The sequence below is a fragment of the Penicillium soppii genome, assembly GCF_028829465.1.
Source record: "Penicillium soppii strain IBT 18220 chromosome Unknown utg000001l, whole genome shotgun sequence".
NCBI classification, from domain to species: Eukaryota; Fungi; Ascomycota; class Eurotiomycetes; order Eurotiales; family Aspergillaceae; genus Penicillium; species Penicillium soppii.
The window spans coordinates 5,307-31,038 of NW_026643231.1; the positions used below are offsets into that span (position 1 = coordinate 5,307).

Here is a 25,732-nt window from a genome sequence, read left to right on the forward strand (position 1 = left end):
CTCTATGGCCAATGCATGTTCTCCATGGCCAATAAATGCTTTCCATGGTCAATGAATGCTCTCCATGGTCAATGAATGCTCTACATGGCCTGTGGTGGTAATGCATGCGCTCTCTGGCCAATGTATGCTCTCCATGGCCTGTGTTGGTAATGCATACTCTCTCTGGCCAATGCATGCTCTCCATGGCTAATGCATACTCTCTCTGGCCAATGCATGCTCTCCATGGCCTGTGGTGGTAATGCATGGGCTCTCTGGCCAATGTATGCTCTCCATGGCCTGTGTTGGTAATGCATACTCTCTCTGGCCAATGCATGCTCTCCATGGCTAATGCATACTCTCTCTGGCCAATGCATGCTCTCCATGGCCTGTGGTGGTAATGCATGGGCTCTCTGGCTAATTAATGCTCTGCATGGCCAATGAATGCCCTCCATGGCTATTGAATGCTCTGCATGCCCTGTCTGGCTAATAAACGCTCTCCATGGCCAATGCATGCTGTCTCTGGCCAATGCATGCTCTCTCTGGCCAATGCATGCTCTCTCTGGCCACTGCATGCTCTGTATGGCCTGTGGTGGTAATGCATGCGCTCTCTGGCCAACGAATGATCTCTCTGGCCAATGAATGCCCTACATGGCTAATTAATGCTCTGCATGGCCAATGAATGCCCTCCATGGCTATTGAATGCTCTGCATGCCCTGTCTGGCTAATAAACGCTCTCTCTGGCCAATGCATGCTCTCCATGGCCAATGCATGCTCTCCATGGCCAATGCATGCTCTCCATGGCCAATGCATGCTCTCTATGGCCAATGAATGCTCTCCATGGCTAATGAATGCCCTCCATGGCTATTGAATGCTCTGCATGGCCTGTGTTGGTAATGAATGCCCTGCCCGGCTAATGCCTGTGTTGGTAATGAATGCCCTGCCCGGCTAATGCCAGCCCTGCCTGACTAATGCCTGCCCTCCATGGCTAATGAATGCCCTCCATGGCCGATTAATGTCCTATATAGCCTGTGTTGGTGATTCATGCCCTGCCTAAGCTATTCCCCCTCCACACTATCCTTTTTCGCTATATTGCCGATTTCTTAGTAATATATCTGATACCTCCCGTACATCTTTATTGAATTCACCTGTATATATCTGAACTCGCCCTATACCCTCTCGCCATACTCGATCCACCTCCTTCGAAGCCATATATATTCGTGCACTAGCTGCACCGTATCTCCGTCAAACCGGGATCCCAAAAACCGTACAAGCTCACCCTCATTCTCCATCTGCACTCCCTGTGTTTGTAGCCGCTGAGCCCACGCCTCCTGAATTGTCTCACTGCCCTCGCTGTACACCATCATTGCCACCCCCGATAATAACAGCCCCCGGTACATACACTGCCCCTGCCCGCCACTAATATATCGATCGCAGATCGCCTGTGGCATCCCGCACCCAAAGCACCCGGCGAATACCGCATATTTAATCTGCCGCCGCACACGAATCCACCAACTCTTTGCCGATGTGTACCCGGACTGTGCCTGTGCCCCGCACTCGTATAAGTCATGCTGGTCATGAAGCCCGCGTTGGGCACAAAACCAGCATCGTCCGACCCATAACTGCGCCTGTTGCTGTAAAAACTCGAGTCCGGCACTGATCTCTTGGCGGGCTTGCTGGTAACTAACCCGGGCTGCCTCTCTCTCTTGGTCCTGGCGTTGAAACCGTTGGGCGGCCTCTGTTGGTATGGACGGAGCTGAACTTGCGGGTAATAACGGGTCTTGCCGGCCTGAATGGCCTGGCTGGGCTGAATGGCTGAGCTGGGCTGAATGGGCTGCTGTGCCTGAATGGGCTGCTGTGCCTGAATGGGCTGCTGTGCCTGAATGGGCTGCTGTGCCTGAATGGGCTGCTGTGCCTGAATGGCCTGCTGTGCCTGAATGGCCTGCTGTGCCTGAATGGCCTGGCTGGGCTGCTGGGCGTGAATGGCTGATCTGGGCTGAATGGCTGATCTGGGCTGAATGGCTGATCTGGGCTGAATGGCTGATCTGGGCTGAATGGCTGAGCTGGGCGGGTAATGATGATCCTGAATGCCCTGATGACTGCACCGGCCGTTCTGGCGCGGCTAAGTGGTGCCTGCCTGGTTCATCACTCCGCCGATACATTGGACTGGTGGATCGAACTTGGGATCGAAACGTAGTCGATTCGCTATCACTGCGCTGGCCACTGGCCTCCGACTCGCTCGATAATGGCCTCGGTCCTTGGGCATCGTGGCTGGCCTCAATTGAACCGTACTGGATATCTTCCATGGGCTCCGACCTATATGTTGGGGCTGGGCCCTGGGCTGGGCTGTTTCTCTCACTAGCCATCTCACTGCCCCCATCACTGTCCCCCCCCAACGGCCAGCTCACTCGCCACCTCACTCTCAAGCTCTTCTTCGTTAGCTAGCCACTCCGGATCACAGCCATCACAACGTTGCTCGATGGCTTCAGAATCCCCGCAATACTGCCTGTGATGCCCATCGAGATACTCATCGAGAATAACCCGTCGACACCCTCCGTTATATATATAACGATCTAGCCGGCTCTGCTCCGCCTGAGCCTTGATGGGGTCCTCATGGATTTGGTCCCATATTGGCCGCTGGAACCCCTCGGGCTGAATGATAATGGCCTCACTGCGGTCCCCATCCCGGCCCGCTCGCCCACTCTCTTGCGCGTAGTCTAGCAGACTGCGCGGCACCCCGATGTGAATGATACACCGGATGTTGGGGATATCAACCCCCATACCTAGCGCACTAGTTGCGGCCACCACGCCGGTGGGATCAGCCTGAAATCGGGCTAGCACCCCCGGACGATCGAGTACTCGGCTATGGTATGCTTCACTGCCTACGATCTGGGCAATGTGCTCGACGATCTTAGTAGTGGGCCCATAAATGACCACTCGGCCAGCCGCGCAGCGGGCACGCCGAACACGGTCCTGAATGAATCTCACGATCTCGGGACGTTCGATCCAATCGTAGCCGTTTCGGTACCGACTCGGCACGTTGGGTTGCCAGAGCCGGTACGCAACATTAGTCCGATAGGTCCGCGCTCGAAACATATGGGCCTTCTCGCGGGTAGTCCGTAAACGCCGGAATAGCTGGTCCTCGGCTGCCGGGGGTAACGTAGCCGTTAGATATATCATCTGGGCCTGGGCCACGATCAACCTGCCCAGTTGGGCCATGGCAGGCCGGAATTGGCTTTGGTCATTTAGCACAACGTGGCATTCATCAATCACAATTCGATCTAGCCGATGGCCGAGCCGCTGCCTGTTCAAAAACGTCATAAAGTCCTCCGTAATAGCCGATTCGGGCGTGACCAGTACAATGGATGCCTGATCGGCCGGCCGCCGGCTCTCCCATTCCACACATGCGATGCCGAGCTGCCGGCAACGGTGGACAAGATCCCCCCGTAGTGCAATTAACGGCACGACGACCACCGTTACCCCTCGGGGGCTGATCCACGCGGGTAGCATGAATAGCAGGCTCTTGCCGCCCCCGGTGGGCATCACAGCCACCACTGGGCTCTGGCCCTGTTGAATGGCAGCTAATGCCGGTGCCTGCACACCTCGAAGCCGTAGCCCGGTGTTACCCATCATCCGTTGCATCTCAGGCTCGATGGCGGCCTGGGCTAGCTGCCACCGGCGCTCCGTACGGCTCATCTCAGCTTCCTTTTGCCATGGCGAAGGCTGCGCGAGCCCTAATGCGCTCTCGGCCCCTCCGTCATCAGCGGACACAAAGCCTAGAAAGCGGTGCCAATCGGTGCTGCTGAGCCGAAACATCTCTCGCCGGTGGGCCGTTGTACCGGGCTGCTCGGTGATCCCGCGGCCATAGATCATCCCGGCCACATGGGATGAATGGGCTGCTTGGAGATCGGCAATATGGCCCATCCATTGCTCGGCATTGATCCCATCTTCGTCATCTTCTTGGGATGCCTCGGCCCGGCTGTCCTGTTGGGCATTATTGGGGAATATGCTCGATGGCCGCATGAATCGTCGGCTGATCCCAATAGCGATGTCTCGGTATGCATGGAGATTGATGGCGTGCCCGTTCAAACCAATGGTGGTTTCTCGCTTTAGAACTTCTCTGAGTCTCTCTGAAGACCACTGTCGGCCGGTGCCAGGGTCAGGGGACCATAGATATGCCTGTCGACGGGGGCTGGTAGTGAACGTGTTAGTGTATATATATGTGTGTGTTGGGTGGGTGCGTGTGAGAGAGAGCGGGGGCAATATATATGTTTGATCTCTGTGTTGAACTGTGTGTTGATCTCTGTGTTGATCTGTGTGTTGGGTGTGTTGGGTGTGTGTGTGAGGGGGGTATATATATATCCAACGTACCCGGTCGTCTCAGCATCAGATGCCTCCCCGCGCACCTTCTGTGTGTACGCCTCCAATCTCTCCACAAACGGCAGCACTAGCCATAGATACCAAACCACTAGCTCACCGACTTCCCGGGGTAGATACCGATGAATAACCTTCACGTCGTTCGTACTATAAAACCCTTTATGGTACTGCGTAACAAACGCTACCAGACCATCTTCGACAAAGACATTCCGGTGGCCTCCGCTGTCAGTATTGTAGTGCCGAATGCTTAACAGCTCTGGTGCCCGTGCAGGCTGGCCTCCGCTGACGTGGACAGCAATGGCTAGCTTCTCGCGGAAATGGGCTACCCGTTGGAGATAACTGTGCACATTCGACATTCGGAGCCGGCCGGCACTAGACTCGATGAAACGATGCTGGAGTGGTCTCTCGTTTCGGACCCGATTCACCATCCATTCGCTACCGGCCACAGGCCATACCGTGCGAGTGTCTTTTAGAAAGCTCCACCCGTGCGCGGTCTCGGTGGGATCATCATAGATAGCCTGCCACGGGATCGTGGGAACTGAGCTAGCCTGACTAAACAGGAGCTCTTCGTGTAGTATCTGGAGTGTGGAGCTTACGAGGCCGTGGGTAAAGCCGCGGAAGTCACCCATAGTGAAACTGTACTGTTGATATAACAGCTGGTCCTGGTTCATCCAGCCAACATGGCCTGTGGCGGTGCTGTTATAATGGATCTTCAAGCCGTAGGTGCGGAGATCTAACAGCCACTGCATTGGACTGTTAGTGCCGCGGACCATAAACTGGCTGACCATCTCGGTCACCCACTCCCGGAATGATCGTTGGCTGTGGCCCTGTGTGTGGCCCTGTGTGTGGCCCTGGCTGAACTGAATAAAGTGCGATGACGGAGGTGTGCCCTGATCTAGGCCACTATCAAAGTTGTAAAACGAATCGTCCGTTGTTTGCGTTAAAAATGTGAAATCAGGTGAATCTAACGGACTTTCCGTATCCCATTCGCCAGCCATCTGATGCGTAGCTAGTTGGTGGATCATCTTCTCGGCCGTTGGGTCTAGCTTTAATGCTTTGTGGACCACCATAAACCGGGCAATCTTAATCACTTTTGACAAGATTGGGGGATAGCTCTGGGCAGTGCCCCAGCCTGCCTCTCCACGTCCAAGCACCGCGCTAGCGCAGATGAGCGCGCTCTCATAGTCCTCGACCTTAGTTCGGTGGTTCAATAGCTCAATGCAAAAATCCAGACAGGCGGAGTCGAGGGGTGTGAGCTGAAAGGGTGATTCGCTAGTGACTTGGTCCTGTTGTTCCTCGGAATCACTTCCTGATTGCACACTGCTTTGGTCCGAACTGCTCAGGTCTTCACTGCCCTGGTCTAGATCTTCACTGCCCTGGCCGGCGTTGGAATGGCCTGCCATGCCCTGGCCTGTGTTGGAAAGGCCTGCCCTGCCCTGGCCTGTGTTGGGATGGCCTGTGTTGGAAAGGCCTGTGTTGGAATGGCCTGCCCTGCCCTGGCCGGCGTTGGAATGGCCTGCTCTGCCCTGGCCTACGATGGGTGAGGCACTAAGCTCTGCCTGGGCTAGTCTCCATAATGTGGCCCATGTCGCTCGCTGGCGTTTGGAAAACCTGTAGTGGGGGCTAGCCCAATCATGTGGGGCCTGCGTGCGCGTGAAAAACATGAGAATCTGCTGCCACGGGATCGTGTGTCGCTTAACATTATCACCATCCATATATGCTTGTAGTGGTTGATGTGGCAGGCGATCCCGCTCAGTCCGAACAGCCTCGCACCGAATGGTGTGGCTCGTTTTGGTGCAGATCAACTGGCTGATGCGAGCTACAGTGGCCATTGAATTCCAAATTGTATAGGCGGCCTGCTCGGTCTGATCGGGCGCTTCGGGATCGGGGGCTCGGACACAGTCCACTAGGTCGTGCGGGTTGATCCCCTGGAGATAGACGGCCCACTGGGTCCTCCGAAGCCATGGATTCGTCTCGTCTCGCTGGCTGGCCACGATCACCTGGGGGAGCTCTTCTCTTTCGGCATATGCTCTTTCCATCTGATCAATCACCTGACTATTATGATCAGATATTGCTAGCGAATCGGCCTCGGGAATGGCCTCGGCTCCGAGGGTTTGAACGCGGATGTAATGGGACCCTAGCCCGTGATTAAACGCACGTTGGCATCGGACGATTCGAGTGAATTGTTGGATTTGTTGCTCCGCAGCTGATGAAGTATGCTGCCGCCGACGACCGCCCCGGTTTGTAGGAGCTACCCAGCTATGATGATCACGCCAGTGAACACGCATAGTGCTAATTGACCGGGCAACGAACTGGCACATCGGGCCTTGCTCGCATAAAATGCCATCTGAATAAACAGGCAAATTAGCAACGGGCTGATTCACCACTAAGGGTGGCTGCCATTCATCACATTCTGCCGTACGCTCCCATTGTTGAACTGCCTCGGCAATTTGGCGCGCTTTCGGCTTCGGCATCCGATGATTAGCAGATTGGAGGTGGCGAGAAACCTCTTTTGGTCGAACACCATATTCACATAGCTTACATACAATCACGGGCGTGGTTGATGGCTGGTGAAAAAGCTGATGTTCCATTGTGGTAGTGGGGGTAAGTAATGAAAGAAAACAGTGAAGGATAACGAAGATGAAAGAGAGAGGAAAAGCAGAGTAGAAAGGGCGGGCAGGTTAGTGTGAGAAGAATTTCAAAATAGGCCGGGGGATCGTTTCAGCCCCCGTTACCCCACCTGCACACACTATATATAGAATACGATGATCGACATAGTGCGTTTCGGCCCGGGCCTTAGATTGACAGGTCAACCACTGATTCCCCACATATGCAGGGCTGCCACTAGCCACATAGGCTGGCCCTCAGCTCACCTAGGCAGGGCAGTCATCCCGTTTCAGTCCTTTCCCAGCCCATATAGGCTCAGCAGCCCATTAGCCAGCCAGTAAGGGCCCTCAGCCCATTCAGGCATGGCAGTCATCCCATTTCAGTCCATTCCCAGCCCATACAGGCTCAGCAGCTCATTGGCCAGCCAGGAAGGGCCCTCAGCCCATTAAGGCATGGTAGTCATCCCATTTCAGTCCATTCCCAGCCCATACAGGCTCAGCAGCTCATTGGCCAGCCAGGCAGGGCATTCACTGCCCACACAGGCTCAGCAGCCCATTGGCCAGCCAAGGAGGGCATTCATTGCCCACATAGGCTCAACACGCTATTGGCCACACAGGAAGGGCACTCAGCTCAGCCCAGGTCATTCATTGGCCATCTAGGTCGCCCAGTCATCCCATCTCAAGGCAGTCGTTGCCCACATGGGCTCAACACGCCATTGGCCAGGCAGGCAGGGCATTCAGCCTTTCCTAGGGCATTAATTGCTCATATAGCACGGCATTCATCATATATATATATATAACAATTAGCCTAATCTGGTTTGAATGGCTGAATAACATGAATATGGTGAGCAACACGAATAGCTGAGCAACATGAATGGCATATATGTTAGGAATGGCTGAATAACATGAATGGCGGAGTAACACGAATGACTGAATAACATGAATGTGGTGAGCAACACGAATAGCTGAGCAACATGAATGTGGTAAGCAACATGAATGTGGTAAGCAACATGAATGGGTGAATAACATGAATATGGTAAGCAACATGAATAGCTGAATAACATGAATGTAGTGAGCAACACGAATAGCTGAGTAATATGAATGGCTGATCAACATGAATGGGTGAATAATATGAATATGGTAAGCAACACGAACAGCTGAGCAATATGAATGGCCTAATAACGTGAATATGGTGAATAACATAAATATGGTGAATAACATAAATATGGTGAATAACATAAATATGGTGAATAACATAAATATGGTGAATAACATAAATATGGTGAATAACATAAATATAGTGAATAATATAAATATGGTGAGCAGCATAAATGCCATGCATAGTGCGAGTAACATGAATGTGGTGAAAAAAACCAATGGCTGGATCCCATGAATGGCATATATAGTGTGAATAACATGGATGGTTTGAAAGATATGAAATGGGAATGGGAGTATTGTATGGCTGTAGTGCCAAGCCTTTCTTGTCCCCCATCAAAACATCTCCCATTTTTGATCACCCTCCACCCCACATATATATGCTCCTATATTCTAAAAATTAACAGAGATAAATAAATCACTCTATATTATAACCTCTGCAAATTTCAGATCCATCAGAGGTCTGTAGCCCTCGGCAGTGGGGGTGCGAAGTTTACCTGAAGTCAGGATGCGACCCGCTTATCTTATCGTGGTGACCAAGTGGCTGCCTCAGGCCCCGGTCGCACCTCCAGATTCCCGCACCCCATCAAAATATCTCGAAAAACCCGACATTTTCAATCACCATTTTCTCGACAACCAGAGGGCTGTGCAAGCTCCGGAGCAAATGGGGGCAAATTCATATGTGCCATTATAACTTTCCAAATTTTCAGACTGATCGGAGGCCTCTAGACCAAAGGAGTCAGGGTGAGAAGTTAACCTGAAGTCAGGGTATGGACCCACTTTTCCTCCCATAGTAAAAGAAAAACCCTAACCTGGAGTCACCGTGACTCCAGGTACCCCCGTGGGATAGAGAGGTTAGCCTAGATTTCCAGGCTTCGCAGGCAGACTTGGGATGGATGCCTCGTCAATGTTGAGGTGTTGCGCGTGTGCGCGCGCGTCCTTCATTATCAAGCGAGAGGGTTGATAAGATCAGAGGGAAAGTGCGTTGTTTGTTAACAAACAAGGAGACACCCAAGTTGATGTCAACAATGTGTTTTCCGACTTCTTTCTTCTTCTCTCCTCATCACCACCATCATCATCGTCATGTAAGTTGTTGGTCCTGCATCCCCATTTTCTGGTTTTGTCATCTCTTGTGGCCTTTTAGCATCACGGCGAGCCATAGTTCTCGCAGCTGCGCGTTTTTTAGGCACAGTTTGGACGCATCTTGCGTTTGTTGACGTTGCTGGGTGGCTCGTGACGCGCGCATGCGCGCCACTTAGTCCCATCTTGGTACTTGCCACGTGTTTTGGCGCCGATCTTTGGCGCGGGTCACCCCTTTTTTTCTCAGGCACCGACCCGGTGCGTGTTTTGGTTCGCAGTAGCTAATGAAGTGGTCTTTTTGGCAGGTCTTCCTCCGAGGAGGATGTTGTTTCGCCTTCGCGCCCCCGGCTTCGCCGGCCCAGTCTGGCTTCGCAGCCAACCCCACCCCGCGACAATGTCCGAGTGGTGATCCCACAACGCTTCCGTCGGGAGGGTGGTACAGATGTGCCTCCCGATGGGGATGAGACCGATTGGTCCCAATCCGATGATGGGTTCCATTGGGTCGCTCCCTGCCGTCGCTGTTTGCGAGCGATGGTGAGGGATACCTTTATTTCGTGCGAAGGTCCGTCTGGCAGGCGCACTAAATGCCGTCGCTGCTCTGCCAATCGTCATGCCTGCATTCCGGTACGTCTCCCGTATGTGCGACGTGTTGTTCGCTAACATTCTTCGCAGGTTGACGAGCAGACTGCCGCTGACGCCCGCCTTGCGCTCTGTGCTGGGTTGGACCTTGACAATCGCACCCGGTTGCTTATCGATGCGCTCCGCGGCATGGACGTGCGCTCACGCGCCGCCCGCCGAGCTGCTAACAACCTCGCGCAGTCCAACGAAGGTGCTCCCTCAACTCCGGCCAATGATGACGACTCCTCGGAGTACGAATCGGCGGTCGAGGTACCTTCCACTCCGGAGGTTCACACCTCCCGTTCCGCGGCAGCCACGCCTGGGCGTTTCGCTCCTGCTCCGGCCTCGCCGGCCTCGCAGTCCCCTTTCCGTAGGGCTTTTAGGCGTCTCTGGTTCCGGGATTCTTCGTGACTTGTTCATTGAAGAGAGTGCTAACAGATGAGAAGGAATGGAGGCTTTCCTCATGTACATAGCTTGCGCGGGGGGATAGTCCCCGTCGTTCAAAATCAATGTCTCTTGCGCTTCGCGCGCTCACCATTAACTTCCTTCGTAGGTTGCGAACCTTTCTTCGCACGTGGCGAAGTTTTCCTCGCGTCCTGCGAGTTCCGTTTCTCGTATACATCCAGTGCTTCGGTGTTCTCGAGACTCTCTCTCGGTTCCCAGGTTGCCTCCGCATCCTCGTATCCTCGCCACTTAACCAAGTAAGTGCGGGTCTTCGCACCTCTGTGCGTAAGGATCTTGTCGATCTCATATTCGACATTTCCGTCAACATTGACGGGTGCGGGTGCGCTCTCCGCGCTCGGAACTTTTCCTTTATGCAGTTCTAGCACCGACACATGGTGCGTGGGGTGTAGTAACCTGAACCGAGGAGTCATGCGTAGTCGATACGCCTGTGTTCCAATCCTATCTAGGATTTCGAATGGACCTATCATCTTATGGTCTAATTTCGCGCTTGGTCTTCCCGTTGCGAAGTTCTTTCTTCGCAGGTATACCCAATCTCCAATCTTAAAGCTCATTGGGGTGCGCTTTTCATCGTAATGCCGCTTCATAGCTTCTTTAGCTCGGACAATCTTGTCCCTCATGAACGCGCGCATCTCCGTGATCTCGGCAACCCGCGAGGCCGCATCCGTATGATGCTCCTGTGGGTATTCGAGCACACTGCCTCGCAAGTCCGGCCGCCAGCCCATCAATGCTTCGTGGGGTGCGAGGCCGGTCGTCGCATGTATACTTCCGTTGTACGTGAACTGCGCGATTGGGAGCCAACGTGCCCAGTCATCCTGTTGCCAGTTCACGTAACTGCGCAGAAAGTACTCGAGGGTTTGATTCTGCCGCTCGGTTTGGCCATCGGTCTGTGGATGGTAGGCCGTCGAAAGGCGCCTTTTAACTGCGAGTAGCCAACAAAAAGTAGACCAGAATTCACTCGTGAATAAGGAACCTCGATCACTTACTAGATTCTCTGGCATACCCCATAGGGGTATCATGCGATCATATAACAACTCTGCGAGCTCAGGTGCGTCGATCTCCTTAGTGCATGGGAGATAAAGAACATACTTCGTGTACATCTCGACGATCACTAGGATAGCATCGTAGGTGCTCCCCCGCCAGCTTGACGGTGGCAACCCGGTGATGAAATCCATACTAACCCATTCTCCTACCCTCACCGGCGTAGGAAGGGACTGTAACGAGCCATACGGCTTGTGCCTGCGAGCCAGGTTCATTTGGCAACTGGTACACTCGCGCACATACTCCCTTACGTTCTCAGTTATTCTATGCCAATAGAATCGTCTGCGAACCGTGTTAAGGGTGCGTTTCTCAGCATAGTGCCCGCCTTGGGGATCACTATGGTGGATCCTCAGAATCTCTTCGCATATAGCGGGAATTTTTGGGATAAAAACGCGATCATTCATCCTGAGTAGTCCATCGGACGTTCTTCCCCAGGCGGATCCGTGAAGCCTCGCACCGTCGCTCTCACCCTCCAATCGACGTAGACGATCTCGACACGCAGGGTCTCTTTCCTGCGCGGCTCGAATCATTTCTACCATGGAATCTTTGAGCTGAGTGGAATAGGCCGTCTCGCCTAACATGGCTACACTCACCATGAGGCGTGGCACCAGGGGGTCTAGAATTCCTGTATCGCCAACGACTAGGTCCTCATCTGCAGCAGAGCATTCCCTCCGCGCAGGCATCTGCAGTCCATCGCAGGCATCCACATTCTCGACATCAGTCCCACTGGGATTCTGATTCTCTCGCGAGTCCTGTCTTCTCGACTGGTCCCCTCGCCGTGGGCAGTGGTTCTCAGAGACACATTCCCTCGACGCACTGGTTCGCATGTGCGCGCTAGCGCCCCCGTAGGTTTGACATGCTCTTTGGGGTGCGAGGTCTCTGCCTTCGCACCCGCCGTTATTGAAATTTTTCACACACGCCGTACGCGACGATGGCCTTTCGTCGTAACTTCTCGGTCGTGGCGTACGCAATAACGCTCTCTCTAGGCCTACGGATATACTCTCTCCGTGCCCTCCATCATTATAATTTTTCACACACGCCGTACTCGACGATGGCCTATCGTCGCATTCCGGGCGTGGCGTCCGTAATGATGGGACCGGGTCAGCGAGGCTACTACCTCCGCCCCCTTCGCCGCTGTAACTTTTCACACACGCACCCGCGGGTCGTGGCGTACGCAGCGACGGACTAACTAGGCCTGCGAGGATTCTTTCTTCGCAGCCTTCGTCATTGAAATTTTTCACACACACCTTCCTCGGTAGTGGCGTACGCAACGACGATTCTACTGGGTCTGCGAGGTCGCTACCTTCGCACCCTCCACTATTGTAATTTTTCACACACGCCGTACGCGACAATGGCTTCTTGTCGTAACTTTTCGGTCGTGGCGTACGCAATAGTGGCCTGACAATGCCAGTTGCTGGGTCCATTACTGGCCATCCCTTCTGAATCAACATGTTGATCGCAACTGCATCCCTAGGGGACTCTTCCCCTAGGCTGCTTCGCAGCTTCTCCTGCAACGTTGGCAGTAGCGAGTTTTCCAAAAACTCCCCTTCCTTGGGTGCGTAGTCTGGTCGACGACTCGGCGCATCCGCAGGGTTATTCTTACCTGGGCGATGCTCAATCACAAAATCAAAGGCGGCTAGCTTCTCAGCCCACCTTGCCTGACGCCTGTTCAACTCCTTCGTCGTCATGAAGTAGCGCAGGTTGGCATGGTCAGACAGCACTACGACGGGAAACTTGCTCCCCTCCAAATAGTGTCTCCAATGCTTAAACGATTCAACAATCGCAAGCAGCTCCGAATCGTGCGTTTCGTAGCGAGTTTCCGCCCCTATCATTTTCCTCGAGAAATATGCGATAGGGTGCCAGCGGCCTTCGTGGTCCTGCTGGCTCGCTATCCCTGCGATTGCGAACCCCGAAGCATCGGGTTCGATCCTAATCGGCTTATCAGGGTCGAAGTGTGCGAGGACAGGCGCGCACGTAAAGCGCCGCTTCAGTTCCTCGAAGGCCTCTCTAGCCTCTGGTGTCAACTGAAATCCCTGGGTGCGCTTATTCAAGCCTTTCACCCCTCCAGTCTTCTTAGTTAGCGCGGATAGCGGCGCCGTAATGCGCGAATATCCTTCGATGAATTTCCGATAGAAATTCCCGAAACCCAGAAATGCCTGGATATCAAAGACAGACTTGGGTTCTGGCCATCCTAGGATATTCTGAATGCGCGCGGGTTCCATAGATACCCCCTCGGGCGATATCACGAACCCTAAGAAATTGACAGACTTCGTGTGAAATGCGCACTTCGACAGTTTAGCGTATAGCTTAAACGTACGGAGCCTCTCTAGCACCATTCTCACATGTCGAGTGTGCTCTTCCTCAGTTTGCGAATATATGAGAATATCATCAAGATAAACCACACAGCAAACGTCGAGCAAGTCACTCAGTGCGCGGTTAATGTACGACTGAAAGGTCGCAGGTGCGTTAGCTAGCCCAAATGGTATGACTGTATACTCAAATGTCCGTAGCGGGTACGAAACGCTGTTTTCCACTCATCACCTTCGCGAATGCGAATCCGGTGATAGGCGTCTTTTAGATCTAATTGCGTATAGATCTTCGCACCTGCGAGACGGTCCATCGTCTCGCCTACCAAGGGTAACGGATATCGGTTCTTTATCGTTAACTCGTTCAAACCCCGGTAGTCTACACATAGTCGCAGCGAGCCATCCTTCTTCGGCACGAAGATAATAGGCGCTCCAGCTGGACTCTGAGAAGGCCTAATCCAGCCTCGCCGTAGACACTCGTCTATATACTCTCTCAGAACTGCGAGCTCTTTCGCAGACAGAGGGTAGATCGGCTTATGCGGGGGTTGCGCACCCTCTTTCATATCGATCGCATGATCATGATCCGCATTCTCAGGTAGTCTTTCTGCGTTCGCAGGATTAAACACATCCTCAAACTCCGCATACTGCATAGGGAGCGCTCCTCCACCCGTTACCGCAGCAAAGAACGGAATCGCCCTCTCCCCAGCGAGGAAGCGAGGATACACCGCTAGCGCATTTGCCCCAGAAAAAATATCTGTCATACAGGCGGCCGCAGTTATCCTTTCCGCTCCCCGATACGAAGTGCGATAGCGCCAGGTGCGCGTTCGCCAGCAGATATCTGGATTAACATCTGTTAACCAGTCCATGCCGATGATCATGTCGAACCCCGACATATTAACGGCCTCGCAGGTTAATTCGTGGTTTCGCACCACGCCTGCGCTATCACGCATCTCTAAATCTAGATCGTGCGCGCCGTACGACTGGACATCATGTCCGTCCATCGCAATAACAAGTCGAGGGGGCGTAGCACTATCTTCGCAGTGCTGCTTAGCCTAGCGCTGATGGACAAAACTCCGCTGAGCTCCACTATCAATCAACGCCCTTGCGAGTTGAGTTCCCTCGCGGGTCGACACTTCGACCTCGCACTCAAAGGCCCATTCGCTTCGCCTCTCTGTCTTTAAGCCTAATGCTGCGGCGAACCCATGCATTGGCTTTAACCATTTTTTGTCTTAGGTGACTGATCCATAGGTGCACTTGGACAACTGTGTGCATAATGCCCTTTTTTCTGGCAGTGGTGGCAAGTGATGTAGGGGTGCGAGGTCGCACTCGTGTCGAGGTGATCCTCCCTTTTCCGTTTAAAACCCCTGTTTCTTTCATCACTGCCGCCATTGGAATTCTTTTCATGGTTCCGGCCCCTGCGAGCCATCCCCGCGGGCCGTGGTCCCGTGTTCGATTTCGCACGGGTGCCCGAATTATCGTTTGTAATTCGCGAACTAAGGTTGGCATCATTTTTGCTCTCAAACCTAGTCGCTTCATTTTTTGTTGCTCGCTTCCTTTCTGGGATCTGCGATTCAACAGTGCAAAGGTGCGCGATATAGCCGTCGTATGTTTCTGGCTGTTCCGGGTATTTCATGGCCTCGGATCGCACCTGTTCTTGCACCTTCGCCCATAGGTGTTCCTTGCGATGTACGTCTCCGTACGGGTGTCGTAGGCGTCGATGGATCCTATCTAGCTGCGTTGCAAATTCACGAACACTCTGGGTTGGTTTCTGATACGCTCGGTGATAATCTCGCACAGCATCGCGATAGATACTTTCGGGATCGTTAACGAAGCGTAGGCAGAAGTCCTGGAATTCTTCCCAGGTCGGCTGTCGGGTGAGCTTCTCAACGTGAGATTGCCACTCGTTATGTCTGTCGTCCGCGAGGTACTGCGAAGCTGCGAGCACCTTGTGCGGCGAATATGCGAACCAGACAGGGTGCGTATCGAAGTAGTTACGCAGCCTATTCTGGAACGTGTCGTATTCCTGGGTCGAGCGACCGTGGAACGTTTTGATGCGAGTATCCTCACGAGGCGCGTGAAGTCTGGTAGCCTCAATACGTCGCAGTGCGAGGGTCTCCGGGTCGAGATCCTCGCTACGAGTCTCATCCTGCGAGGGGTTGTTTAACCCTTTGAGTTTCTGGATGATTTCTCGTTTCTTTTTCTCTGCTTCCTTCGTAGCGAGCTCCTTCTCGAGCTCTTCCAGGGTCAGATTTTCGTAATCAACCTCCATGTCCACCGTACCGTGAGCGGTACCTTCTTCGGAGGAAGTGTCGTGCCGCGCAGGTTCACTCTGCTGAGTCGGCACACCGATATCGATCGGGAAATCATCGTCTCCTTCGATGACTAGGCTCGGGTTCTGGCTTCGCGCCTGGAAACGGGTACGGTGAGGGTGCGACATGGTTGCGAAGGTCCTTCTATCGGGCAAATCCGAAGTGTTTTGAGCGATTAGAACTGTAAGACCCCGTTACGAGGGTCTTGGGACTTAGGTGGATTCGGGCAATAGAATGGAGAAAGCAGTAGACAGGTTCAATGCTGAACTAATCGCTGGAGTCCAAGACTCCAGCCTCTGAACTGTTTATATACAAATGTGGGGTCATGTGAGGTCATGAGCCCTCGCATTGCGGGTCTCAGCCCTGGGTCTAGTTCGCAGGTGCGAACTGGCCATCTCGCAGTCTCACACAGACTGCGAGATATATATCGTCAGACCTGCTTAGTACTTGGGTCCTGACAGGGGTTCTAGTGTTTACAGGATAGGGCCTGTCAACTAGGTAAGACGAAGATGGCTCCGGAACAGATGTATTATGTGAATAGTACAGAGACTGATTCTTGGGGAACTTCCAGGTTCCCAAGAATGGACTATTTATCATTGATAGGAGCGGGGTAGAGTGGCGGTCAGAGTACGCTCTGTGATCGACAGTGACACGCTGGCGATAACCCGTCTCTATGACAGGACTCTGAAGATTCAGGATCCACTCCGTTACACCCGGCCCCTGGGTGAACGCGCGCTGACACCGGACAATACGTGTAAATTGCTGGATATGCCGTTCAGCTGCCGATAAACCTTGTTGGCGCCGACTACCGCCCCGGTTTGGAGGTGCGATCCAGCCATGCTGATCTCGCCAATGCTGTTGTATAGTCTTTACTGTACGTGCGAGATATTGGCAAAACTGGCCCTTCTCGCATAAAATACCATCGCTATAAACTGGTAAATTCGGGATTGGGTTATTAACCACAGTCGGTGGCTGCCATTCGTCGCATTCCTCTGTACGGTCCCAACTCTGAACCGCCTCGGCAATTTGGCGCGCTTTTGGCTTCTTAATACGATGATTCGCTGATTGGAGGTGTCGGAAGACCTCTTTCGGCCGAATAACGTACTCGCATAACTTACACACGATCACTGGTGTAGTAGATGGCTGGTAAAAAAGTTGATGTTCCATTGTAGTAGTTAGGGTGAGTAATGAAGAAAAACAGTGGAGGATAACTGTAGTGAATGGTTAGAGGAAAAAGTCGAAGAGTGCAGGCAAATTAGTGTAAGAAGAATTTTAATATCGACGGGGCATCGTTTCAGCCCCCGTTACCCCTCCTGTTTGTACTAAATATATATATAATACGAAGATCGACGTTGCATAATTTAGCCCGGGGCGTTAAATTGACACATCAAACCACCCATTTCCCCACATAGGCAGGGCATTCATTGGCCAGCCAGGTAGGACAGTCATCCTATTTTAGGGCGTTCACCGGCCACACAGGCTCAACGCACCATTAGCCAGCCAGGCAGGGCCTTCAGCCCATTCAGGCATGGCAGTCATCCCATTTCAGTCCATTAACTGCCCACGCAGGCTCAACGCACCATTAGCCAGCCAGGCAGGGCCTTCAGCCCATTCAGGCATGGCAGTCATCCCATTTCAGTCCATTAACTGCCCACGCAGGCTCAACACGCCATTGGCCAGCTAGGAAGGGCCCTCAGCCTATTCAGAAATCGCAGTCATCCCATTTCAGTCCATTCCCAGCCCACGCAGGCTCAACACGCCATTGGCCAGCCAGGAAGGGCCCTCAGCCTATTCAGAAATGGCAGTCATCCCATTTCAGTCCATTCCCAGCCCACGCAGGCTCAACACGCCATTGGCCAGCCAGGAAGGGCCCTCAGCCTATTCAGAAATCGCAGTCATCCCATTTCAGTCCATTCCCAGCCCACGCAGGCTCAACACGCCATTGGCCAGCTAGGAAGGGCCCTCAGCCTATCCCAGGGCATTCATTGCTCATATAGCACGGCATTCATCATATATATATACAACAGTTAGCCTAATATGGTTTGAATGGCTGAATAACATGAATATGGAGAGCAATATGAATGTGGTGAGCAATATGAATGGCATATATGTTGGAAATGGCTAAATAACATGAATATGGTGAGTAACACGAATAGCTAAGCAATATGAATGGCTGAATAACGTGAATAGCATATATTGTTGGAATAGCTGAATAACATGAATGTGCTAAGCAACACGAATAGCTGAGCAACATAAATGGGTGAACACCGTGAATGTGGTGAATAACATGAATAGGGAGTGGTGTTGGGTGTAGTGCCAAGCCTTTCTTGCCCCCATCAAAACATTTCTCATTTTTGATCACCCTCTACCCCACATATATATGCTCATATAGTCTAAAAATTGACCGAGGTAAATAAAACACTCTATATTATAATCTCTGAAAATTTCAGATCTATCAGATGTCTGTAGCCCTCGGCAGTGGGGGCGCGCAGTTTACCTGAACTCAGGATGCGACCCGCTTATCTTATCGTGGTGACCAAGTGGCTGCCTCAGGCCCCGGTCGCACCTCCAGATTCCCGCACCCCATCAAAACATCTCGAAAAACCCGGCATTTTCAATCACCATTTCCTCGATAACCAGAGGGCTGTGCAAGCTCCGGAGCAAATGGGGGCAAATTCACATATGCCATTTTAACTTCCTAAAATTTCAGAGCGATCAGAGGCCTCTAGACCTCGGCAGTCTGGCGACGAAATTTGTGCGCAGTCAGGCGTGCGACCCACTTTTCCTCCCATAGTAAAGGAAAAACCCTACCCTGCAGTCTGCCAGACTGCACCACCCCCCGTGGGATAGGGCTGTGCAAGCTCCGGAGCAAATGGGGGCAAATCCATATGTGCTATTTTAACTTCCCAAATTTTCAGAGCGATCCGAGACCTCTAGACCAAAGGAGTCTGGCGACGAAAAGAACCTGAAGTCTGGCGTACGACCCACTTTTCCTCCCATAGTAAAGGGAAAACCCTAACCTGGAGTCTGGCAGACTCCAGGTACCCCCGTGGGATAGGTGAATACTGTCACGAAGAATTCAGGATCAATGATCCTGAACCGATTCTGCCGTGTTCCACCGCCTTTCGTAGTTCGTGTTTTACATTGTTTGATTGGAGGCCTCAGGCATCACTACCTTAATTGTTTCAGCGTGTTGTTCTTTCTTTCTTCTTCTTTCTTTCTTTCCCCATGTTTAGTATTCTAGTTGAATGCACTCTTTTTCATCAAGACTTGGCTCGTAACATAATACTAAACATCACCAAAACACTTTACTGAGCAGCACGACTGTACAAACCATCATTGTGATTGGTTTCAGCCCTGCTCAGCCCCACTTCGCGTTCCTTGGCATCGTAGAGCCAAGACCTCCGAACCGAACCGAAAGATCGACAGAACCGACCAATCAGCAGCAAGAATGGCTGATTCGAAGAAGAAGACTCCCCGCATGACTCGGAGCCAGCAAACGAGACTCGCTGACAGCGATGATCAAGAAGAAACGACCACACATGATCCGACTTCGATTGAACTCCCTCCCTCCGACCCTTCGTCACCAATACGAGGACGAAGCCAAAGCACCGGTGCTAGTCTAGTTCATTCGCATCTAAACTCACCAGCGGTACGCGACACTCTCGCTCGGCAGGATGCACGACAGCGCTTCGAAACAATGGTCAAGAAGTACAAAGAGCTTGAAGTCAAATTCAACGAGCTAGAAATCAGGAAGAATGCTATTAGCAAAGAACTTGAAGAAAGCGTCATGCTCCGAGAGCGAGCTGATGAAGAACGTGAGGAAGCGATTGCTCACCTGATGATCGCAAAGGAGAAAGAAAAGACGGCAGTGGATGCTAGAAATGAGATGGCATACCAGCTGCTACAATCAGGAAACCACCAGCGCAGCGCATCGATTGTGGAGGCTGTAGCTACAATCCCTCGTGTTCAGAAAACGACCAAGATGCCTGATGCTCCTATGCTAAGTGATGGCAAGGAAGTTCGCTTCGAAACCTGGCAAACAGTGATCCGACAGAAGCTGCTTGCTAATGCAGATCATTACCCCGATCCGATCCACCGAATGATATATGTCCAAAGCCGTTGCGAAGGAAAGGCACAGTTACACATCGCACCAAGAATGGATCCTGAATCAGCTACTCACTACACCGATGCAGAAGATATTCTCATGCACCTGAAAACAGTGTTTGCCAACCCAAACAGGAAGGCCGAGGCATACACTCAGTTCCACAAATTGAAAATGAAGCCAAAGGAGAACTTTACCGATTTTCTGGCTAGCTTCATGCAGCTTGCCGAAGAAGCATGTATTCCAATCGAAAACCGCAAGCAAGATCTTTATCTTATGCTTCCATACTTGCTACAAACCCAGGTGATGCTCCAGAAGAATCAGAACACAGTATCTTTCGATGAATTTGTCCAGATCTGTATCAGTCTGTCCCACGACATCAACGTTCAGCAAGAATCACGATCTGGTAACCGAGCACGAATTTCCAGTTCCGGAAACAATATCACTTCCTCGTCGACAGGTTCAACCTCCACGACTCGAATCAAGAAAGAAAACTCAGGATTCACTCCGTTGCCATTTACTGAAAGACAAACACTGATGAGAGAAGGACGTTGTTTCAACTGTAAGGAGCAAGGCCATATGACTCGTGATTGTCCCAAAAAGACAGGTCCAGCAACCACTGCAGCAATTACTCAAGTTCCTGCTCGCAACCCCTCTCCTCGCATCGAACTGGAAGAATTTGAAAATCAGGATTCGGGAAAAGCACCTGCCTAGGCGAAGTCTCCCTCCTAGGCGGAAAAAAGGTGTCACTTTATTCATTGAATTTACAGAAGTTACTTGGAAGTCCATATGATAGTTTAGTGTTTAACACAGAGCTCATGATCAATGGACGTTCCTTTTCTATTTCAGCACTATGTGATACCGGAGCAGATGGTTCAATTTTCATCGACACAGCTTTAGTAGCTTTGCTATGCCAACAGCAAGGTCTACGAGTTCAGAGGTTAGAAAGGCAGTGCCCAGTGAATGGATTTGATGGCAAGCCAGCTAGACCTATCACTCATGCAGTTATTCTTTCAATGTACATTGAAGGGCATGTCCACCAGCAGGTACCTATGCTGGTAGCAGATCTTGGAAAACACGACTTGATACTTGGACGAATATGGCTAGCGCAACATGACGTTTTACTCGACTGTCGCCGTCGTCGAATGATTTGGCCACATGAACCAACCTTGTTTGAAGAAGTATGCAACCAGGTTTCCCTTCCCACTCCGATCACGATACTCAAGAAGCCTATTCCAACAAGCACCGCCAGTACGCATCAAGCAGATGCAGACCGACGAGACAAGCTACTTGAACAAAGCATTGACCTTTCACCACGGAAGCATCAAGATCACCAATGGCAGAGAGCAAACCTCGAGAAAATGCAGAGAAATCTGAGGAATGACGACCCATTACTACTGAATATATCTGAGTTCAACTGTCCACTAAATATCAGTATCATCGGTCCTACAGCATATCAGAGACTACAGGCAAGATCACTTTCTGATAAACGCACTAAAGTATTTTCCACTTCGCTTGCCGAAATCGATCACATCCTCGATATCAAATCATTATTAGCATCATCAGATCCAGAGATAGATGAGATCCGAGCGACACTGCCGACAGAGTATCAGGACCTAGCAGAAGTTTTCTCAAAAAGAAAGTCAGATGAACTACCTCCGCACCGAAAGGGTGTTGATCATGATATCATACTTGAAGCGGAGGCACAGCCAGGGTACTGTCCATTATACAAGCTTTCACTTGACGAATTGCAAGAAGCAAAGAAATACATTATGGCAAATCTCGATAAAGGATTCATTGTGCCAAGTTCAGCACCATTTGCATCACCAATCTTGATGGTTAAGAAACCCGGTGGTGGACTACGCTTCTGTGTGGACTACCGGAAATTGAACTCACTCACAAAGAAAGACTGTTACCCGCTCCCATTGATTGACGAGGTGTTACAACGGACAAGCAAGGCGAAATTCTTCACTAAACTGGACATCCAGCAAGGCTTCCACCGGATTCGTCTAACACCTAAAGCCGAGGATCTTACCACTTTCCGAACTCGATATGGATCCTTCAAATACAGAGTGGTCCCCTTTGGATTGACCAACGGACCTGCAACGTTCCAAAGGTTTATGAATGACATTCTACGCGAATGTATGGACGAATATGCGGTAGCATTTGTGGATGATATTCTTGTCTACAGCAACACAATTGAAGAGCATCATCGTCATGTCCGAGAAGTCCTGAAACGACTCCAGGAAGCAGGGCTACAGGTGGCATTAAAGAAGTGTGAATTCTCGGTCCAGCAAACCAAGTTTCTCGGGTTTATTGTGAGCACCGACGGCATCTCAGTAGACCCAGAGAAGATCAGAGTGGTTCAAGAATGGAAAGTCCCAACTACGGTAAAGGGCATTCAGTCATTTTTAGGATTCTGTAACTTCTACAGACGATTCATTCAAGGGTATAGCAGGCTTGCTAAGCCCCTTCACTACCTGACTCGGCATGATGTCCCCTTTCTATGGACTGAGCAATGTGAAACAGCCTTTCAGCAGTTGAAACATCGACTCCTTACAGCTCCAGTGTTACGACACTATGACCCGGCGCGACTTACCCGGGTTGAAACTGACGCCTCGGATAACGTGGTCGGTGCAGTGCTCACACAGTACTACAAAGACGATGACTTCTGGCATCCAGTGGCTTTCTTCTCGAAAACGATGCAAGCAGCAGAGCTGAACTATGAAATCAGAGACAAAGAATTGCTGGCAATTGTCCGTGCCTTGCAGGAATGGAGACCTGAACTTGAAGGATTATCCCGACCCGAGCGTTTTGAAATTTTAACGGATCACCAGTCACTGGAATACTTTATGACTTCTCGACAAATGAATCAACGACAAGTCCGATGGAGTGAGCTACTTTCCCAATTCAGGTTTGTGATCAGATACCGACCGGGTAAGAAAAACGTGGTCGCAGATGTCCTTTCCCGGAAGGATACACCTTGTCAAGATACTGGTCGACAGTTCGCATTACTCCCGGAAAGTCATTTCGAATCCCCATCGACATTAACACAGGTCGCCCCATTACAAGTTACGGATTCAATTGTGGATCGTGTCAAACATGCTAACAAGACTAGCTCGGAACTAGAAGAATATCGGGAAATGGCCCGAAAGGGTAGTACGGTATGGACTATCAGCAATGAACTTCTGCTTCACAATGGCAATTTGGAAGTGCCCGATCAGGACGACCTCCGAGCTCGCTTATTAGACGAGCTACATCGACAACCATTGGTTGCTCACCCCGGCATTGAGAAGCTAAAGAAGTTAGTCTCAGCAAGATACCACTGGTCTAGCTGGGCAACCGATGTGAAGAGGTATGTCGACAACTGTCTAGTATGCAAACGGACAAAATCCTGGAGAGATCGAACCCCTGGACTTCTTCACCCCTTGGAAATCCCAGAAAGACCATGGGAGCATCTTACAATGGATTTCCGATCATTCCCAAAGGACCGACATGGATTTGATGCAGTATTCGTTATTGTGGACCGCCTTACAAAAAGACCGATATCTATCCTATGCCATAAAGACACTGATGTAAAGAAGATGGCACGTTTATTCATTGACAATGTGATCCGTATCTCCGGCATTCCGTCCTCAATTGTTTCAGACAGAGGTGGTCAGTTCGTTTCAGAATTTTGGACCGAGTTCTGTCGAATTCTTGGTATTCAGAGGAAGCTATCAACAGCTTACCACCCGCAAACTGATGGACAGAGTGAAATTGCTAATCAATATATGGCACAAAGACTACGTCCCTACATTGAACATAACCAGGATGATTGGTCAGAGTGTCTACCAATGGTGGACTTCGCCGCATCAATCTTACCGCAGGACACAACGAAGAAATCACCTTTTTTCATTGAACGTGGCTACGAACCTATCATGTCTTTCGATTGGAGAGATCAAGCGACACTAACAACCAACGAGCGCGAGGCATCGAATATGCTCACTCGATTACACGATATTTGGCAAGAAGCAAAACAACAAGCTATAAAGTCTCAACAAATGCAGATCCAGCAGGCAAATAAGCACCGCCGAGAAGTGGATTTCGATGTGAATGACTATGTTTTCGTGACAACAAAGGATTGGTTGCAAGACAGACCGAGCAGGAAGCTTTCTCACATGGCCAGTGGACCATACAAGATTGTGGAAAAAGTGGGCCACTCATTCAAATTGGAATTGCCCCCATCTATCAAGGTACACCCCGTGTTTCATGCCAGCAAACTGCGAAGAGCAGCTACAACGGAGCCTTTACGTGGTCAACATACCGATCCACCACCACCACTGCGTGTCGGTGAAACTGACGAATGGGAAGTCAACAAGATCATGGACTCCAAACTGTATTACAGAAAGCTGCGATACCGGGTCGATTGGCTCGGTCATGATGTCGATCTACAATGGTATCCCGCCGGGAATTTTAAGCATGCACCTGTGAAACTGAGGGAATTCCATGATCGCTACCCTTCGAAACCTGGACCACCAAAGCGTCTGCATGAATGGGAAACTGCATCAGCAAATGAGCAAGTGGTTGATGATCACCCCGACGATAATATGCCTGTTTCCATGGACCAGCAAGCATTCAGGGACTGAATGCAATTTCGCAAGGGGGTTGTCACGAAGAATTCAGGATCAATGATCCTGAACCGATTCTGCCGTGTTCCACCGCCTTTCGTAGTTCGTGTTTTACATTGTTTGATTGGAGGCCTCAGGCATCACTACCTTAATTGTTTCAGCGTGTTGTTCTTTCTTTCTTCTTCTTTCTTTCTTTCCCCATGTTTAGTATTCTAGTTGAATGCACTCTTTTTCATCAAGACTTGGCTCGTAACAAATACCGTGAATGTGGTGAATAACATGAATATGGTAAGCAACATGAATGGCTGAATAACATGAATGTGGTAAGCAACACGAATAGCTAAGCAACATGAATAGCTGAATGACATGAATATGGTGAGCAATATGAATGTGGTGAGCAACATGAATGGCATATATGTTGGGAATGGCTGAATCACATGAATATAGTGAGTAAGACGAATAGCTAAGCAACATGAATGGCTGAATAACGTGAATGGCATATGGTGGGAATAGCTGAATAACATGAATATGCTAAGCAACACGAATAGCTGAGCAACATGAATGGGTGAATACCATGAATGTGGTGAGCAACACGAATAGCTGAGCAATATGAATGGCTCAATAACGTGAATGTGGTGAATAACATGAATATAGTGAATAACATAAATATGGTGAGCAGTATAAATGCCATATATAGTGTGAGTAACATGAATGTGGTGAAAAAACTCAATGGCTAAATCCTATGAATGGCATATATAGTGTGAATAATATGGATGGTTTGAAAGATATACGATAGGAATGGAGAGTGGTGTGGGCTGTATGTAGTGCCAAGCCTTTCTTGCTCCCTATCAAAACATCTCCCATTTTTGATCAACCTCCACCCCACATATATATGCTCATATAGTCTAAAAATTGACCAAGATGAATAAGACACTCTATATTATAATCTCTGAAATTTTCAGATCTATGAGATGTCTGTAGCCCTCAGCAGTGGGGGTGCGAAGTTTACCTGAAGTCAGGATGCGACGCGCTTATCTTATCGCAGTGACCGAGTGGCTGCCTCAGGCCCCGGTCGCACCTCCAGATT

At 50.8% G+C, this 25,732-nt stretch overlaps 4 protein-coding genes across 4 annotated transcripts; 1 reads left to right on the forward strand and 3 right to left on the reverse strand.

Annotated features, from left to right (window-relative positions):
* Nucleotides 1–1,722: 1,722 nt before the first annotated feature.
* On the forward strand, nt 1,723–2,421 carry N7529_000001 (uncharacterized protein; the record flags this gene model as incomplete). Its single annotated transcript, XM_057235532.1, has 1 exon — nt 1,723–2,421. The coding sequence occupies one exon, from the start codon at nt 1,723–1,725 to the stop codon at nt 2,419–2,421; it is 699 nt and encodes a 232-aa protein (XP_057102335.1).
* Nucleotides 2,422–2,461: 40 nt separating this feature from the next.
* On the reverse strand, nt 2,462–6,944 carry N7529_000002 (uncharacterized protein; the record flags this gene model as incomplete). Its single annotated transcript, XM_057235533.1, has 3 exons — nt 2,462–2,478; nt 2,547–4,168; nt 4,348–6,944. 3 exons carry the CDS (start codon nt 6,942–6,944, stop codon nt 2,462–2,464), a joined length of 4,236 nt encoding a protein of 1,411 aa, XP_057102336.1.
* A 2,493-nt stretch (nt 6,945–9,437) lies between these two features.
* On the reverse strand, nt 9,438–9,857 carry N7529_000003 (uncharacterized protein; the record flags this gene model as incomplete). Its single annotated transcript, XM_057235534.1, has 1 exon — nt 9,438–9,857. The coding sequence occupies one exon, from the start codon at nt 9,855–9,857 to the stop codon at nt 9,438–9,440; it is 420 nt and encodes a 139-aa protein (XP_057102337.1).
* A 4,977-nt stretch (nt 9,858–14,834) lies between these two features.
* On the reverse strand, nt 14,835–16,058 carry N7529_000004 (uncharacterized protein; the record flags this gene model as incomplete). The annotated part of the gene is made up of 1 exon (XM_057235535.1): nt 14,835–16,058. The coding sequence occupies one exon, from the start codon at nt 16,056–16,058 to the stop codon at nt 14,835–14,837; it is 1,224 nt and encodes a 407-aa protein (XP_057102338.1).
* Between the last annotated feature and the right edge of the window lie 9,674 nt (nt 16,059–25,732).